Raw genomic sequence first — 17,146 nt, forward strand, 5'->3', positions numbered from 1 at the left:
TTTTGGGTTTTTTTTGTGTGTGTGTGTTCTGTTTTTTAATTTCCGCTTTGGCTCTATTGAATTAGAACATACATCTAACTTTTCCTTTTGGAGATTCATTAAAGTTTGCTTTATTTGACGATTGTTCATCCATCCTTCAGTAATTTCATAGCATTGAAGTGCACCAGAACTGTGTTCATTGGAACTCTACTGCATGTAATGCTGCAACGCCAGCTTACAGAAGCTGATTATCAAGCTGTATTTTTTTCCAGGATGGATTAGTATTTTTGAGTAGTGGTCATCACTGGAAAATACATAATCAAATTTATAGGGGACATTCTGTATACAAAAAAATCTTTTCTGTAGAAGTTTTTAACTGGTTGATGGCTATGATTTTTAAAAAACGACACCACATAAACAAAGCTATGAGGATGTGAGGTTTAATGCCTCAAGGTTATTGGATCCTTTCTGTATCTGAGAAAATAATATTTTTTTGACCAGGAAGAGTGAAGTTTTGTCGTAGTTAAGTGTAAATTATTTTTTTTGCCTTTGAGATAAGAATTTTTTCTAATGTATTTAAACAGTATCACTGATTGCAGATGCTTTGAAAACTTAATTTAAATTTCCTAGAAGCAACCATCAATCTCAGCAGAAAGTGAGGATTCAAAATTATTTGGTGTATAGTTATGTATAAGTACTATCCTGCTTTTGATTAGCAGAAAGCAACGTCAGATTTATTGCACAATTTATACTAGCATCCAAATATATTTATTTTTAATATTTGCTGTCTGAAAATAAATGTAGAAACAAGAGTGAAGGCCATGTTGTTCGTAGACTTTCCTACACTTATATTCAGTATGAAAATTCATGGAATAAAGTATTCTCATAAAACTTCACTGAGTAATCCTCCTCTTTCTCTAAAATGTCTGTTTTCATTTGTGTGATATGAATCCTATATTAATTTTGTTCTCTGTGATACAGTAGATTCCTCCCAATATACTTGAGGCAAGATTTCCCTAGTTGAATGAATCTCTTCAGAAACTGACATTTGGGATAATTGGATGACATGTGAAAATCAGATTTAAAGTTGGTTAGTCACTGTAGGTTACTAATATAGTCAATGGGGAGAAATAAGCATGTCCGGAAGATGATATCTTTCATGTTTTAGGAAGTGACTAAAGGTCTGTATGGTTTTTTGTTTTTTGTTTTTGTTTTTTTTTTTACTTTTATGAGATGAGGTAAGCAGGTGCAAGTTGCCTGGAGCTAAAAGCATTGAAGTAGCCCAGTTCCTCTTTGCAGTCTGTTGCAAGTGGGCCCAGTTCCTGACTCTCAGTGGCCTTCTAGCAGTAGGGTTTGGAAGGGTACAGTCATGTTCAAGTAGTGTCCTGGACTCAGGTATGTTCCTTGGTCCCCTTCTCTCCTCTTCGCTGGGCTATGGGACACTTAGTGCTCAGTAAGCCAGGACCTGAATGCCTAAGTCCAAGACCTACAAAGTCAACCTTATTGCTTAAATATGCTTCCTCCAGAACACAGCTATTGTAATCTCTCTGTAAACTGTGACAAAAATGTAACTGCTTTGCAAAGTCTCATTTTTAACTACAGAAACTCCATTCTTAAAATATGTGAGAATTATACACTTTGCAAACAAGTAATATGAAGTACATCCCCTGCTAGCTGAAGCCTGTTTTTTATCGCCTGGTGATTGAGAGGTTTTTTTTATTTATCAGTGGACAAAGTCCATCTAACCCTCTGCGTATTACAGAATTATACACTTTTATAGAGCAGCCAGAATGACATTCTCCAGGAAGAGATAGACTCAGGTTTACACACCGTAGCAAAAATGGCTCTTGGCTCTAATTTTTCTGCCTTTCCTTTTGGAAGTAGAGGAGAAAATATATGAAAAAGGATTGAGGTTGTAGAGATTTCTCCCATGAAGCACTTGGTCCAGTACTGACTGAGCCTTCCCAACCTGATCGAATTGAGGACATAGCCTTTTAATTTCCCTTCCAGCTCAGGTTTGTGTTGCAACACAGTGTTTTGATATACAGCGATACTCAGATTTGCACAAAGCTGGGTGGATAGGGAACTTTATCAGGAGGAAAAAAGACTACTTTAGAAGTGCTATTGAAACTCCTTGTATTCTGATTTTTTAAAAAGAAATGCTATTTTGCATAACTAGAGAATACGGTTCTTCCTTTGGCACTTCCTTTTGTGCTCTCTAAGGTAGAAATGTTAACACACACATCCATCAGTCTTAAATATTATGAGCTTTTAACTTGTTTTATCACCAAACAGGAATTTGAGCTGTCAGAAGCAATGCTGGGAAATATAAAATTCTCTTCTAGTACATATACTTTTTAAAACAATGACTTGTATGTTTCTTAAATCTTCTAAAATCTTCAGAAACTGAATGCCCGAATTCAGTGTCAGCTTGCTTATTTTTTTCTTGTAATTAAAAATTGCATTACAATAAGGGGGTTGTTTTTAAAGGCTATTTATTACAAATTTTGATTTGAGTTGTCATTTGGCAGAGTTCTTTAAAAAGTGAGGAGATGGTACCTTTTTCTCCCACCTATCACTTTCAGCCCTTGAATCAACTATATAAATTACAGAATACTGCACAGCCAGAGTGAGCTGAGGTGCTGCACGCTTGGTGAAGATCTCCATCAGTAACCTGCATGGCGCTTACTGGTTGTAGGGCGGAGAAATAGAATGTCTATCTCACTTGCTGGGTCCTTGTTTTGTACTGCAGAAGGGTGAAAGAAGTCAGGACAAGGGCCAAAAGGGCTCTGCCTCAACCTACAGAGGGAGAATCAATTGTAGCTTTTATGACCTTTCTGAAATAATGTATTCAGCTGTTAGGCCAAAGGTTGATCATGACCGCTTTATGATGTTGGATATTGTTTCTTGGTGAATGCCAAACTGGTTGCACGCACTTTCAGACATGTCCAGATACTACTGACAGAGAAATTGTTTTAAGTAAAGCGCCATTGACTTGCGTCATCATTAGCCAATCTGTTAACTGCCTACCTCCACTTTGTTCATTTTGTCTAGCTTTCATAATGTTTGTAGGATTCTCTGTTTTTATTTATCACTAGGAATTATATGGAAGGAAAATACTCACAAAACTCTAACAATGGCACAACTGTTCAGCTTGTTTCAAATGTGTGCTGACTAGCAAACTAATTCTTCCCCTCTTAGCATTAAGATCTTCACAACAGATTCAGAGAGATTGGAAGTAGGCATCTTCAGAAGTATTATTTTTGCATGGGGATACACCAAATATATGTAAAAAATACCTATATGACATAAAGTATTTTACATAGCAACTGCTGATATGACTTGCAGTCGAAGTCTGGCAATTGCAAAATACGTACAGTTGAAGTACAGATGAAAAGTGTCTTCAGTTTTGATGCTCAATTGAAATAATTGCAAGGGTGTTTTGATTCCTCAAGTGTTGTGAAAAAGGCAGGATTATTACAGGAAGAGAAGATTGTTTTATTTAAGTACAATAACTTTAAAAAAATGTTGCAGATCAGATAAAAAAAATCTTCAAAGTGCCTGTCTTTCCTTGAACAATGCCACATGCGGCGCTTTACAGCACTTAAATTAGATTTTATTTTATTTTATAGAAATGAGGTTTTTGATTCTCTCAACATTTAGTAGCATTTTAAGCAACTGCAGGTTTGGGGTTTTTTAATTGTAATTTTCACTTCAGACAATCTTTGTTAGATTACTTAGTTTTCCAAAATTAAATTGGCAGTCTTCTACATTTCAATGCATCTAGATACAACTTAAATGAAAGTTTACTCCCTGATTTTGTTTTGGACTGTTGCAAATAGACAGGTTGATCAGGGAAGGTGCCTACTGAGGGGACTAACCCCTGCCAAGTACTAACTGAAAGCTTCGCCCTTGCTACCACTTTGCTCTGTCTCTCATTCTGTTTTGCTTAGCGTTATAAAGCCGAAGTCCTGTGGACTTCAAACAACTCATCATGAAATGAGAATAATCTGGTTGAAGTCCTCCAGTTTCTATTTATAGAAGTTGTTGTGTCTAACCACTGGCCGGAACCAGATGTTGCAGAAAGTTCCAGAGTTCAGTGACTGCCCCAACACTGCTTCCTTCTAATTCCCTGCAAACAAGGATTAGCTTAAAACTTTGAAGCACAAATATTTATGTGTTGCATTATCCAGATTCTTTGAGACACTTCCATTACCCTTATTTTTCTACTTTTACTGATTTAAAGATATAACAGTAAGTAGCAATTTTTCTGTGCACTATCTGCTAACCACAGACTGTGTCACTGCTAATGAAACAGGTTGGGTTTGCTGTAAATGAGACAAATAAAACATTGCTTAGCCAAGCTGTGAGAACTGAGTATGCGAAAGAGAAGAGACGAAGCAGAAACAAGTAGATAAAAAATGAAAATATTTCTTAGTAATAAAGAGTGAGACAGACACACTTATGGAACATAGACTGATTAATACTGTTATACATGGACACTGACAAGACTTGAACATTTATCAGTGACGTTAGGTGCTGATTTTAGTGTTTATCTTTTACTCATTCTTCTCAGAAGACTTTATTTTTTTTTACAAAACAAGGCTCCAAACCATCAGCTTTCTGCTGGTCATCTTTCACATAAAGAGAAGAGGTGAAACGTATGAGTACAGTAAAAGTTTAAATTGATTTTATTTAAGAGAAGGTTTTTTATCTGCTAGAGTAAAAAAAAATGCCAGCTCTCAGATCTTTCCAACCTGCCTTTCTACAAAAAGCAGTGAAAAGTTATTGAAATCTGCAGGTTTTGAATGTCAGTGCCACTGAACAGGCCAGTCATCTTTCCAACCTCCCTGTTTCCAGTTACTTCTAGGGATATTCTATCGTCTTAGTGCATTCAGTGGTGCTGACAGTATTGTGTAGCAGTGGTTAAAGATGAAATATTTGCTGATTTTACTATCTGTCAGCTGCCTTTTAGAAAAATGACACAGAGTTGCTTGCTTTCTCCCCTGAAAATTTATTTAGGCCTTCGAAGCAAGTCACTGAGAAGATGGCTGCTTTCCCTCACTTTCTTGGGGGGGGGGGGGGGAGGGGGTGCTGCTACTACTTGTCCAAGCTGAAATAGTTTGGATTGTGCTTGTTTGGTTTTTAAAATCTCAGACACATAAATTTTGCCACAGTGTATTATGTGACATTTACTTAATTCTGTATGGATTTCCTCCCTAGTCCTGAAAACCAAGATTTCATATGAAATAGACCTCTTCTATTCTTCGTTAGGAAAGTGTGACTTTCCATGTGTGGAAAGGGTAGATCCCTCTAGATTATCAATCAGTATTAGATATCAGATGCTGATATCAGATTAGATATCAGATGCTATGGCAGAGAGTTGTGTAGTTGTGGGAAACCCATACATTGGGAATTGCTCAAATTTGGTGGAAAGTAAAAGATTTTTAGAACTTCAGTGTGAAGAGCATTTCATCATGTTACTTGGACAACGTTCAGTGTCTATAGGACACTTATTTATAAGGATGAGATGCCTGTTTTCTTCTGCCGTTCATACTAAAACCACAGGAGAATTTCAGATAAAAAAGAAAATTCTAACATAGAATCATAAAATCATAGAATGATTAGAGTTGGAAGGGGCCTTCAAAGGTCATTCAGTCCAACCCCCCTGCAAGGAGCAGGGACATCCCTGACTAGATCAGGTTGCTCAGAGCCTCATCCAGCCTGGTCTTGATCGTTTCCAGGGATGGGGCTTCCACCACCTTTCTGGGCAACCTGTTCCAGTGTTCTACAACTCACATTGTAAAAAATTTTTTCCTAATATCCAATCTAAATCTACTTCCCTCTATTTTAAAACTATTACCCCTTGTCTTATCACAACAGGCCCTACTGAACAGCCTCTCCCCATCTTCCTTGTAGGCCCCCTAACATTATTTTTCCTTATAGATACCACAGAAATGTTGTGTCCTTAGTCTGTCACAACAGACTGGTGTGATATGGTAGTAAAACTTTAGCTCAACCTAAAGTTTTCAGAACCCTTTATTATGTTACTAGTCAACGTAAGTAGGGAGGGAGAAAGTCTTTAGGAAGCCTAAAAGAAGATGGAGATAGAAAAATCTTATGAAAGGTGACTTTATGAAAGAATTAGTTGGGAGTGACATTCTTCACAAGCATGGAATTCTGAAATTGTTTTAAATTGTCAAAGGCTTAAGACACTCTTTTAATTCATCTTTTTATTACTGATGTGTCAGCTGTTCCTATTTAATAATCTTCTGCTTGCTGTAATATCTGTTATACAGATCTCTTGCATTTTTCCATTTAATCCATTTTCTAAATGCTAGTGGGTTTCATTGTGGAAAAGAGTAGTTCACAGCCTCATTAGCATTGTTATGATATGAACAGCAGATTTTGAACACACAGTCAATGAAAAAACGACCTGTGCTGTGTTTGTAACTGACATCACCTTAGCTGGACCACAGATGTGATTCCATCTGGCAATTCCTGTGCTGCTAATGAATAGCAACACTCAAGTCTTGCAGTATTCTTTGATCAGTAACTTTTAGGGGCATACAAAAACTGTTCTAGTAGTCCTACAAACAAGGAAACTCTGGCATAGGCGAGGTGAAAAACCTACAAATCGCAGTAAGTCCGTGTCAGATCCACAACAGAGTTAGCATCTTGTGTCCAGTTTTCCCTGTTCACTGGACTATACTCTGTGGAGCCAACCTAGATGTAATGATTTTCCTTGTAACAAAAAAAAAAAAAAAAACAACCTGTATATAGATGGAAAACCAGCCTCTTTGAAATCTAAAAAGTAAATATTTTCAATAATAAAATTATGCTGGATTGGAATAACTAATACCTTGAGCCTAGAAAACTTTTAGTTGGTAAAGAATTTCATGCTGATCAATGTTAGGAATATAACTTGAAGTTAAAATAGCAGAAAGTTACTTTTTTGTTATAAGTATGCTGTAGGTTTGAGTCCTTTTACATTAAAAGGTGTGTATGTCTGTACACTTGCTTATTACCTTTGAAGACATTACTGTCGAAGTAACTTTTCTTTTCTTTTCTTTAACTCAGGCAACATTTAATCAGTAGTCTCACATTGTTGCATTCCAGATACCTAGTTGTTACAAAGCAGTTTCGTATATCTTGTCTATTTATGGGTTAGGAGTTAAACCAGAGTGGTGCATGTGTCATATTTGAAGTAATTTCTCACAAGAAGGGAGGGATGCATCTTTTACTCTGCATAGCTGTCTTTTCCCAGGTGAGGGTATGCCAGTGGGCTCCCACTGTTGTTTGGATTAAAGACAGCAGATGTGAGCTTGCCAGGAACTGTTACTGGATGTTTTCAGTTCAGTTCTTTTAGTGGAGACTAATAGAGGGAAACCATCTTTGTCAGCCATCTGAAATGTCTTAAATATTAATATCTAATAAAAGATATTTCTAGTTATAGTATTATTTAGGGCAGACATATATGTAAATTATATTTTTTAAAAATTATTTAAAAAATTGGGAAACACATTTCTTTCTTTCGTGCCTCTTAGTAAATGCACAGTATAGAATAACACAGTATTTAAGAAAAAGTGCAGTAGAATCCAGATGATTATTTCTTTGCTGTATCTTTTTATTCTCTTACAAAGTGGGTTTTTTTTCCCTCCCTCCTTTCTAGGTTATTTGCAAACTGAAGTCATGAGCTGCATCATAGATTCATAGTATAAAGTCAGAAGTTGGTTCATTCCGAGCTCCTGTCCGGGAATCAGGAGGCTAAATTAAAAATGCAGTTATAAAATGGCATATATTTAGAAGCTTTGTTCTCTTAAACCCGAACCTTCTGTTGACTGACGTTAGATGATCCAGAAGCAGATGCTGCAGCAGCTATTTGTTGATTTAGTTGCTATGGTGACATGATACATTCGTGTACAGCAGGAAGCTCACTGTACGTTGGCTAATTTGATAGGAAGGAAGGCTTGAGGTAGGTATTGCTGACTATATTGTTAATTGATCCTACCTTTCGCATCCTGCCTCCACATGCTTTGTGGACGCACAGCTATAGAGGAAGGTAAAGAGAGATGCTCCGGCGTGGCTTTTAGGTTAAGATGCCCTGTTAAAAGAAGGGAGAGACAGTGCTCAACACATCACTGAAGATTACCTCAGTATTAAGTGAATGGAACAGATTGGAGCAGCCCGGAGTGGTGACGGTTGAATCTTCCTTCATCCTTTGTCACTGTGGTAGCACCAGTTGAATGAGAGAAATAAAAGGATGCGAGCAACAGTAAGTCAAAGTGCTAAGGCTTTTGAAACGGGTTATGAGATAAAGCGTGTCACTAATTAACATCTTGATTGGAGCTATTAGTGGAGAAAAATGTAATTGTTCTGAGTATGTGCCTTAATGACAGAGCATAAATGTAACTCTGCCTGGAAGTTGTGTTGTAATATATGCACTCATTTCCAGAAATACACTCTTTTTAAATCTTGTTGCAGACAGACTGTTAAAGATACAGTGTACATCTTACAAAGGGCTTGGCTGTACTCCCCTCTTAACAGTCTTAGTTGAGTGTTTTAAAAATTTTTGAAGTCAGAATGACCAAAAGCATTAGCTATGGTGTTTTCCTAAATCTGTAAAATGTTGAAAAATAAATTTACCTTTATCTTCTTGACTAAAAATATTTGTTATCAGTACTGCTGAGCTAATTTTGGTTGCAGTATTTTTAGACACAACACTGCTGTGTATTTTTATGTTGATGTATATTACTAGTGCATTTAGAAATATGTTTTTTGTAAAGTCTTTCAATTTTTTGTGACTTTTGCTGACAATCATTTGCTACTGACTCAGCACCTATAACGATATTTTCAGATTAATAAGAAACAAAACAAAATGAACCAACCCCAAGTCTGAAGCTCTTATCTCTTTCCTAGTAAAACATCTCAGAAAATAACATTGTTTCTGCTAGTATAGAAATGGATTGTGATTTGATTCTCTTTAAATTAGGGTTTCAGAGATCCAGGGCAATGTTTTGGAACACTTTACCCTTTTGGTTTTTAGGAAGTTTGTTCTGAGGAAAAAACCAAAACAGCCTACAACCCCCCAAAACACACACATCCCCCTAAACCACTCCAGAATGAGAGAAAAACAGAACTCTGCTTTTCAGCTCAAATTTGTCATCTTTCCTGTTGTACAGAATAGCCTCTTACTATGTTATTTCATTTAAGTATGCTTTAACCACAGTTGTAATATAACATACTCTTATTTATTTATAACATATGTGATTGTAGCAATGGTTAAAATTAATGTAGCATATCCTGGCTCCCCCTCCCCCCCCCCCCCTTTTTCCTTCCCTTCTTATGTCCCCGGATTTTTCAGTATTTTAATATGTATTCCAAACTATGAATTGGCTTTGCTGCTAAAGGACGGCATTTTTTAAATCATATATGCAGTGGTATATCTATTAGCATGCTTGTTATGTATATTTAGAGGCTTTTAACTCAGTTGGAAAATTTGTCCCAGATTTCACTCATTCTGGAAAAATATGTAAATTCACAAAGCATAACTAACTCCTTTTAGAGGAAGATATCAAGTAACTCATTCAGTTCCTTTCCCCTTCAGTGGGAGGTGGGGGAAGGCTGAGGTGAGGGAAGGATTCCAAATATCCCTTTACACTGAAACTCAATCTGGTTCCTTTGGTTTTCTTGCCTTTGCAGCGGTAAACAGTGCTAGACTGTGGAGAGAGCAGAGCGCCAGTTCTCACATGGCTTATCCCGCAACTTCACACATGGCACAAAGTATTTAATGTATTTTGCTTTCTTTAGTCTCAGTCAGGATTAAAAAACTTAACCTTTTTCTTTTCCCCTTCAGAAGGCTGATCTTCCTTGATACTGAAGGATATGTTTGAGAGCTAAGATGCTTTGGAGAGACAGAGATAGCTTGATGTCTGTAGATTTTTCTTTAATGCAAATACAAAAATATTTCTCTCGTATACCAGTAACTCTAAAATGATAGTTTCAGTCTTTGAGCTAAGACTTTGCTGGTTAGAAATAAACCCACGGGTATCAGGAAAACTAAATATTTTTAAATTATGTTGTGTATTCAGTAGCTAATAACTTTTTCTGCAGACAGAGAAGCTTTTAGGTATAGAAGCATTTATTTGGGCAATGCAATTTGTTACCTGCTACAAAAGATTTTTAAATGTGGCTGTGATTACCAAACTTGTAAACAAAATTTTACTGTATCTGAATAATCTCTTGATGTTTGTGCTGACTTAGAAGAGTTAGAAACTGTGTTTCAGTCAGTCCTGTCCTTTTAGAAATACAGAAATTATTTGAACAGTGACTTTAAATGTATAGTACTTAGATCATACTTATGTGGTAATGATATACTTATGTGGTAATGATTATACTAGAGTCTCTTCCATAAAGCACATTCAAATCTGATCTGAAAAAATTTCCCCAAATTAGGTTTTTCATACCTTTTTGGAGCAGGGTGGAGGAGAAGGTTAGCAACTGTCTTAATTCTGGTTTTGTTTTCTTTTGCGCCTGTATGAAAGATCATCTAGTGTATGGCTAGACACAATTATTCACTGTTTGGGTGGGTTTTTTTTACTTCAGGCTAAATTTAAAGTTCTAGAACCGAAACAATATATTAAAAAAAAAATCTCTGTATATATGATATATTAGCAATAATATTTTGCGTAGGTAGTTTTTTCAAATAAAATCTCTTTTGCCTCACAGGTCTACTGCATATATATACTTGATAGAAGTGGCAAAATGTTTTTGAGGCACTATTTTTTGGCTGGCTGTATGTGTGTATATTTGAGGAGGGAGCCTTGTTCTTTAGCCTTTGAGTTTTATTCAGAGAGCTGCTTTTGCACATGTATAATGGTGAACAAAAGAAGAAAAATATCTTGAACTTGCTATGTGACATTTTTTATTAAGTTGATTTTTAGAGCTAATTGACTTATATCAGATTTTACTTAGTGACTTTTTTTCCACTCTGTAGAGACAAAAATAGTTTGTAAATACAATTGTAAATACAATTGTAAATACAATTCTAATTGTATTTACAGTTTCTGCTACGGAAAGATGTTGCCTTAAAACAGTGAAGTAGCATGCTTGTAGATTAGTCCTAAGTTTTTTTTTTTGTTTTCCTGTTCTGCAAGTCTTTCACCTTATTTAGGGCCTTTATGAGGATGAATCCCGTGTTTGTGTTGGTACTTCACAATAACATCCATAGGTTTTATTTTGGTCTTGCTTACTAACCACCTGAGGGAGAACAATCATTAATTGTGGAAGCTTATTTATAGTTTATCCCTTTTTTTTTGTGACTTAGAGCATTGGGAAAACTTTTCCCTGCATATTGTAATGTAAATACACATTTGTGGTGCTGCAAGTCTGATGCTGCCTTTCTTTCCCATCAGCTAGCTGAAATTATCTTGAAACCTGGCAGTCTGCTAATACATCACTTCTTCTATTAGTAGGATGAAAGTGGAAGCAGAGATACTTGTAGATGCGTGGCTCTTACTGACAGAGTGAGGGGTCATTGATAATTGTTGTTTCAGTGGAGTTAGTGGGATTTTTGGCTTAATTAGTGTGTAAACAAACATATTTAAAGCAGGATTAACTAGCTCTGTATTTTAAATTCTATTCTGTCCCTCTCTGTGCTCCAATGAAGAAATACCTAACCTGCACATTTGTCTGGCACAAGCAAAATGTTAGGCTGCTTAAAGTATTCTGTATCCATTAGGACAAGGATTGGTGAGATATAAATCAGATATATTTGTATCATTGCTATTCTGCCTTTAGAAAACATTGCTGTGACCATACTGGTGGAGCAAAGTACCTCTAAGAATCTTATTTTGGCTTCTGCAGGCTCTGCCTCATGCTGATAAAAGTTGCTTCTAGACGTTTCTGGGGAGATGAGTGTTAACATTTGGCCTGAGGTTTTCCCTTTTTTTGGAGCAGCCCTCTGAGTCAAGGTGGCTGCAGCTCTGCTTTGCACAGATATCCTTTCCACTCTCGGTTGTTTGTATCCTTAGTCTTACAATTTTTGTCTGACTCAAGCCATTTTTATCAAATTCATTTCTTCAGTGTTAGAAATAAGCTTAAGACTTGGAAAAAAACGTTAAACTCCTTTCCTGTTTCTGTCTGCAGAATATCCTGTAGTTTCTTTTGCAGATAGTTAAGAGTTTATTAAATAAAAATAAGAAACATTGAGCATTCTCCTCTTTGAACATTTGTACTGCCTTTAATTCTTTAGATGCAAAACCAGAATACATACTCATCCTATTCCCACTGATGTAGTAAAGCTAAATCATATACAAGATTTTCAAATGAAGTTATTGTGAAATTATTATTGTATCTGTTGACAGTAGTATGTCCAAGTCAATGTTTCATATCTCTGTAGGACGTGATCATACTACTTGAGCTACAATAAAATTATATTTTAATTTGGAATTCTTTGGGGGGAGAAATATTATTGAATAGTTTTATATAAAATTGTTGTATTTTAAGAGTGTATTTGTGATGTCAAACCAGCTCAAATTATGATTAAGGGGAAGAATAGATGTTAAAAGCTGATTACAAGGGTGTCCCTTAACTCGTCCTTCAAAAAGGCAAAAACACTGTAATGCTTCTTGAGCCTACGGTTAGGCGGTGCTTATATATTAGTAATTTAAGTGTGCTCAAGAAAGTTCCTAGACACTGAAGCTAAGTGTCATGGAACAAGTGTGTTCTAGTAAACTGTATTTTCCTCTAGAAAGAGTGTCTGTGTGCAGACTGCCTGTTAAGAGGAGTCCCTGGAATAGTTTCCAGTGTTGTCTGAGAGTAGACTGGTCACTGACATCAGCCCATGTTGTGCTCAGGACTGCTGTAACACTGATCATCATCCCAGGTGATGTTTCTGAACACTGCTTACTTTGCTAATACAGATCTAGTTTTATGTACCACTGACATGGTCAAGGGGATGAAGCAGTTCTCCTAGGAGAGATTAGAAACATCAGGACTCCTCAGTTTGCGGAGACTGGGGACAAGGAGGGGGAAATCACTAAGACTTAAAAAATAATGAAGGAGGTAGATTAAATTTACTCAGAACTGTTGCTCAGCAAATCCCATAGCACAGGAACTACAGGCATTTAAGTAGTAGGAGATTGCTTTAAAATGGCTAAAAGGTGAGCTTCAGGAACTTGCTGCTATAGGAGGTTTTGGAGACAATTCAAAGTGTAAGTGGACTCAAAATGTTTAGGCAGAGTCATGGACAATGACAGAGATGGACTGCAGAAAGTGGCTTGGCTCACTTGCTCTCCCTAAATAGCATCTCCGATTTATATATTAGAGACAAAGTACTGGGCTGGATGGACTGCTGACCTGGACTGTTGACCCAGACCATGAGGACATTTCTTATGTTCTTATTTGGCTTAAGCAGCTGCCTGAGTTTAAACAGCAATTTCAGGAAAAACAAAACAAAACAAAAAACAAACAACGAAACTGTAGAGCTTTATAACATGCGGCATGATTCAGTTTTGTTAGGAAGCTGGTCTTTGCCAGTCCCGGCTATGTATCTTGAACTGACAGTGGATGGGCAGTGAAGTAAATGTTTTAAAATCAGAAAAAAAAGTCAAGTATTCCGTGTTGAGAAGGGAGTTTAATCAATACTATTCCTTTTTGCAATGCCTTTCTATGGTTTTGGGATGGATTTAGCTTTTAATATTGTGCTATCAAGAAACCTCTGTAATCCATTTCTATTTAAACTACTACAAAGCTTATTATGTTGTTCCTTTGATCTGTGTTTATCTTCTAAAATATCTTTTATAGAATGAATTAAGTATCATTGAAAATTATGAAATTTCACTGTTAAAACTGACAGTATTTGGAAACTGTTTCAGTCTTGTATGTCAAATTTATGCTATTTTCTGGAAAGATATTCTGTACGGTTTTTCATCAGGAACTGTATTGAGATCATGTGTATCGTCATTAAATAACTATTTAAAGGCAACAATTTATAGTCCCTTTGGAAATTACACAAAACTAGTTGTTGACCTAATACTCCCATTTATTAATAGCAATGCCTTAACATATTTTGAACTTGAGACAAAAATATGTTGAGTCAAAGTTGTGTTAGCCTTGATAAATTATGCTTTTAAATTTTATTAGGTTCTGTTATAGTTGGTCATGCTTTAAAAATGCTTGTAGGATTCTAGAGCTTGTATCAAGGCCTCAGTGTCTTAAGTTCCCATTGTTTTGTTAACATTGTGAAATCCTTAATTAGTGTTATGTTGATTTAGAAAGAGAAACAGCATTTGAAAAGTGGCTGTGTTAAACATGCACCCTGCTGAGACTGACACATCACAAATGAGTTTTTTCAGACTATCATAATTATCTTAGAGGAGCAGGCAGTGGGAATCTGGATAGAATAATGCGTGTTAGCCTTTGGATAGCAGAGCTTTAGACACTGTGAGTAAAGCAACAAGAATCTGTCACCAAAAAATTGAGGCATGGGAAGAGATGGCAAACCATCAGATTTTTCTAAAGCTTTTCACTTAGTTCTAGACAATGTGAATATTTTGCCCGGAAGAGGAAGGAGATTGGGATCTAGAATATTCAGTATGAAAGATGAAGGCCTTGGTTTTCCCAAGTACAGATGTCAGGGTTCATGAAGAAGCATATCGGACAATGAGATGAGCAAGCTTGCACAAAGCAACGTAGACTGAGTTGAAAGAGCTATAAATACTAAGCAACCTGTAGATTTTATTTGCTTAACATGGGATGATGTGAAAGATCCATGTTACCTTCTCCTTTAGAGAAATTTTCTCACATCTTTGATTACGTGCAGCAGATTTTTATTAGATAAGAGGAAATCCCTGTGAGTGATTGTCTGTCTTTAGTAGTATCTCTTCTGACCAGAAAGGTAACAATTTCTCTCTCTGTGTGCTTGGTTTTAATTTTCCTTCTTTCAAATTGTATCTAGTGGAGTGGTGAGTAAGTGTCAAAAATGTCCTTCTCAAAGCAGTGATTACTGCATGGGGTTCAGCAGTGATAAGGGTGGTCCAGGAACCAGTGCTGGTCATGTTGACACGCTTTATCCCAACACAAAGCCTTTTGAAGCCAGCAGTTCTTGAAACTTCTGAAATTACGTCAGCCCTGATTCATACTCTTTTGGCACACTTGGCAACAAATACAGCCTGTCTTGGAACAGTTGTAAAATACAAATGTGAATGCACAGCATAAAAGCCAAGGGTGAAAGTGGAAGCCACTGAAATAAATACACAGTCAGGCATCAAGTAGATTAATAGTCGATTGACAAAAAGGCTCTATTTCCTGTTCCTGGGAACTAAGCATCTAATTAAACTGCATTATGTTGGTGAGTCTCCCCACCCTTTTGAGTGGAAGTCAGATGTCCTCAGAGATGTGAAAATCTCATGACATCCTGAGTGTCAGAGTGATGCTGGACTCCATCAGGGGACCTGTTGCCTCATGGCACAGCCGCTGCTGAGCAGTGTCCCCTCTCACTGTGTTGCACCATGGTCGGCACGCTGAGCCTTCGCCTTCTCAGAGTAGCCGTGAAGCAAACAAGAAAGATTCTCACACGGGAGAAACCACTACAAAACAAAATCAGGAGACACAGGGCCCACTTGCTGCAGTTGGGCCAGTATGTATATTCCCATGCTGAGATGCACTCTCCTAGCTGGAGCCTCCAGTTCAGATGTCCTGTGGCAGAGTCTGCAGGGGGAAAACCAGCAGATTCCCAAGGCAGCCTCAGGCACTGACATAGAAAAAATGGGAGCAATGCAGGAATACCAGTCATCCCCCATTCCTTGTTACTTTAAAAGCAGGAATCAAGATAATTATACCAGCCATTGACCTAAAACTTGAGGGTTTTGCAGCTTTTCTACTCCTTATAGTTTATACAGTGAAGACCAAGAATATTGAGCTGAAAATTGTACAGATAGATATATCAGCTGCAGCCAGAATGGCTTCTCCTAGGAGTTGGGGCATACTAAATCAGTCAAAAGGCTTGGGCCGATATGGTTATTCAGCCCACACATAAGAGATGGAAAGATGTTCTCATGTACTCCTGCAAAGCTTTTAGGTACTTTTATTCCAGTCTAAATTTCAAGCTAAAACTTTCAATTGTAGCAGAGAGGAGAAAGTAAATCAATGAAATAGTCTTCAAAAAGTTATACCTGCTTGGGGAGTCTGAAAAAGAAACTGTAAGAACTCATCCACTCATATTTTTCTCTTTCTTCACATTCTGGAGGTGCTAGCCAGTTGTTAAAATGTTACTTTCACACACTTACAATAAACTCTGGCAATACAATGTTTTTTGGAGATCTGTAAGTTTTATTGGAAGTTCATGTCTAAAATCCTGTTGTTTCTAAGTTTAGGTTATATTATGGATGCTAACTCTTATTCAATTTTACATTCAGACACTTTAGAAGATATAGAAAATTTATTAGCATGATGAAATATAAATAGTTATATAATTAATTGGGGTTTTGTCTTCAAAGAGCCTAAAGCTTCTTTCTTCAGTAACAGGACTGTGCCACATGAAACAACTTAAAGTAGTATTTTTAAACTGCATGCTCAAAACAGCTAAATCAGTATTGAATCATATGGCCCAAGTCTGAAAATGTGAATATCCCTCAAATCTCATCGAAGTTGCAGCTATGCTAGGGTAGAACTTGCCATCCTTCCATTAAGTCATAAAGTTGCTCTACTAGAGGGGAAGGAATTTGTATGATTTCTGCGTTTTCCACACCTTTTCCTTTCTCTCTGGTATTCCTAAAATGAGTAACACTCAAGTTTCCTGTTTTGTTTTGGTTTTTTTTTTGTAAATAAGACCAATTTTATTTTCTTTTAGCAATTTAACAGAGTAGATTTGTAGCCATAACATTGAAGAGCTGTGTGTATAAAGATCTCCCTGTCGCTGATTCACACCAAGAGGAAGACATACACTCTATTTAGACACACGCAAGCGAGACCGAAGAAAGATGTGTCCAGAAAGGATATTATGAAATGCACCTGCTTTTCTGGGTTTTTTGTGGTTTGTTTTTTTTTTTCCCTTTGTTCATAATTTTAGCTTGGTTCTTCATGGTTACAAACTTTTTCTCGCGCAGAAAGGCAGTTTTAAATGAGAATACAAAAGTCTTTGCTACATGTCAGACTTCCTCTGTTT

The 17,146-nt window shown here is 36.7% G+C and overlaps 1 protein-coding gene across 10 annotated transcripts in view; it reads left to right on the top strand.

Annotated features, from left to right (window-relative positions):
- FNDC3A (fibronectin type III domain containing 3A) overlaps positions 1-17,146 on the top strand; it is a 125,921-nt gene that overhangs the window by 27,076 nt on the left and 81,699 nt on the right. The window contains exon 1 of one of the 10 annotated variants that reach the window (XM_086771862.1): positions 8,073-8,254. The exons of the other annotated variants lie outside the window; for them this stretch is intronic. Within the exon in view, the coding sequence (XP_086627988.1) occupies positions 8,243-8,254 (12 nt within the window). The 5' untranslated portion in view covers positions 8,073-8,242. Of the gene's footprint in view, positions 1-8,072; positions 8,255-17,146 lie in introns of those variants that run through there. 10 annotated transcript variants of the gene reach the window in all.

This window comes from Chlamydotis macqueenii, chromosome 1 (genome assembly GCF_036417535.1).
Source record: "Chlamydotis macqueenii isolate bChlMac1 chromosome 1, bChlMac1.mat, whole genome shotgun sequence".
NCBI classification, from domain to species: domain Eukaryota; kingdom Metazoa; phylum Chordata; class Aves; order Otidiformes; family Otididae; genus Chlamydotis; species Chlamydotis macqueenii.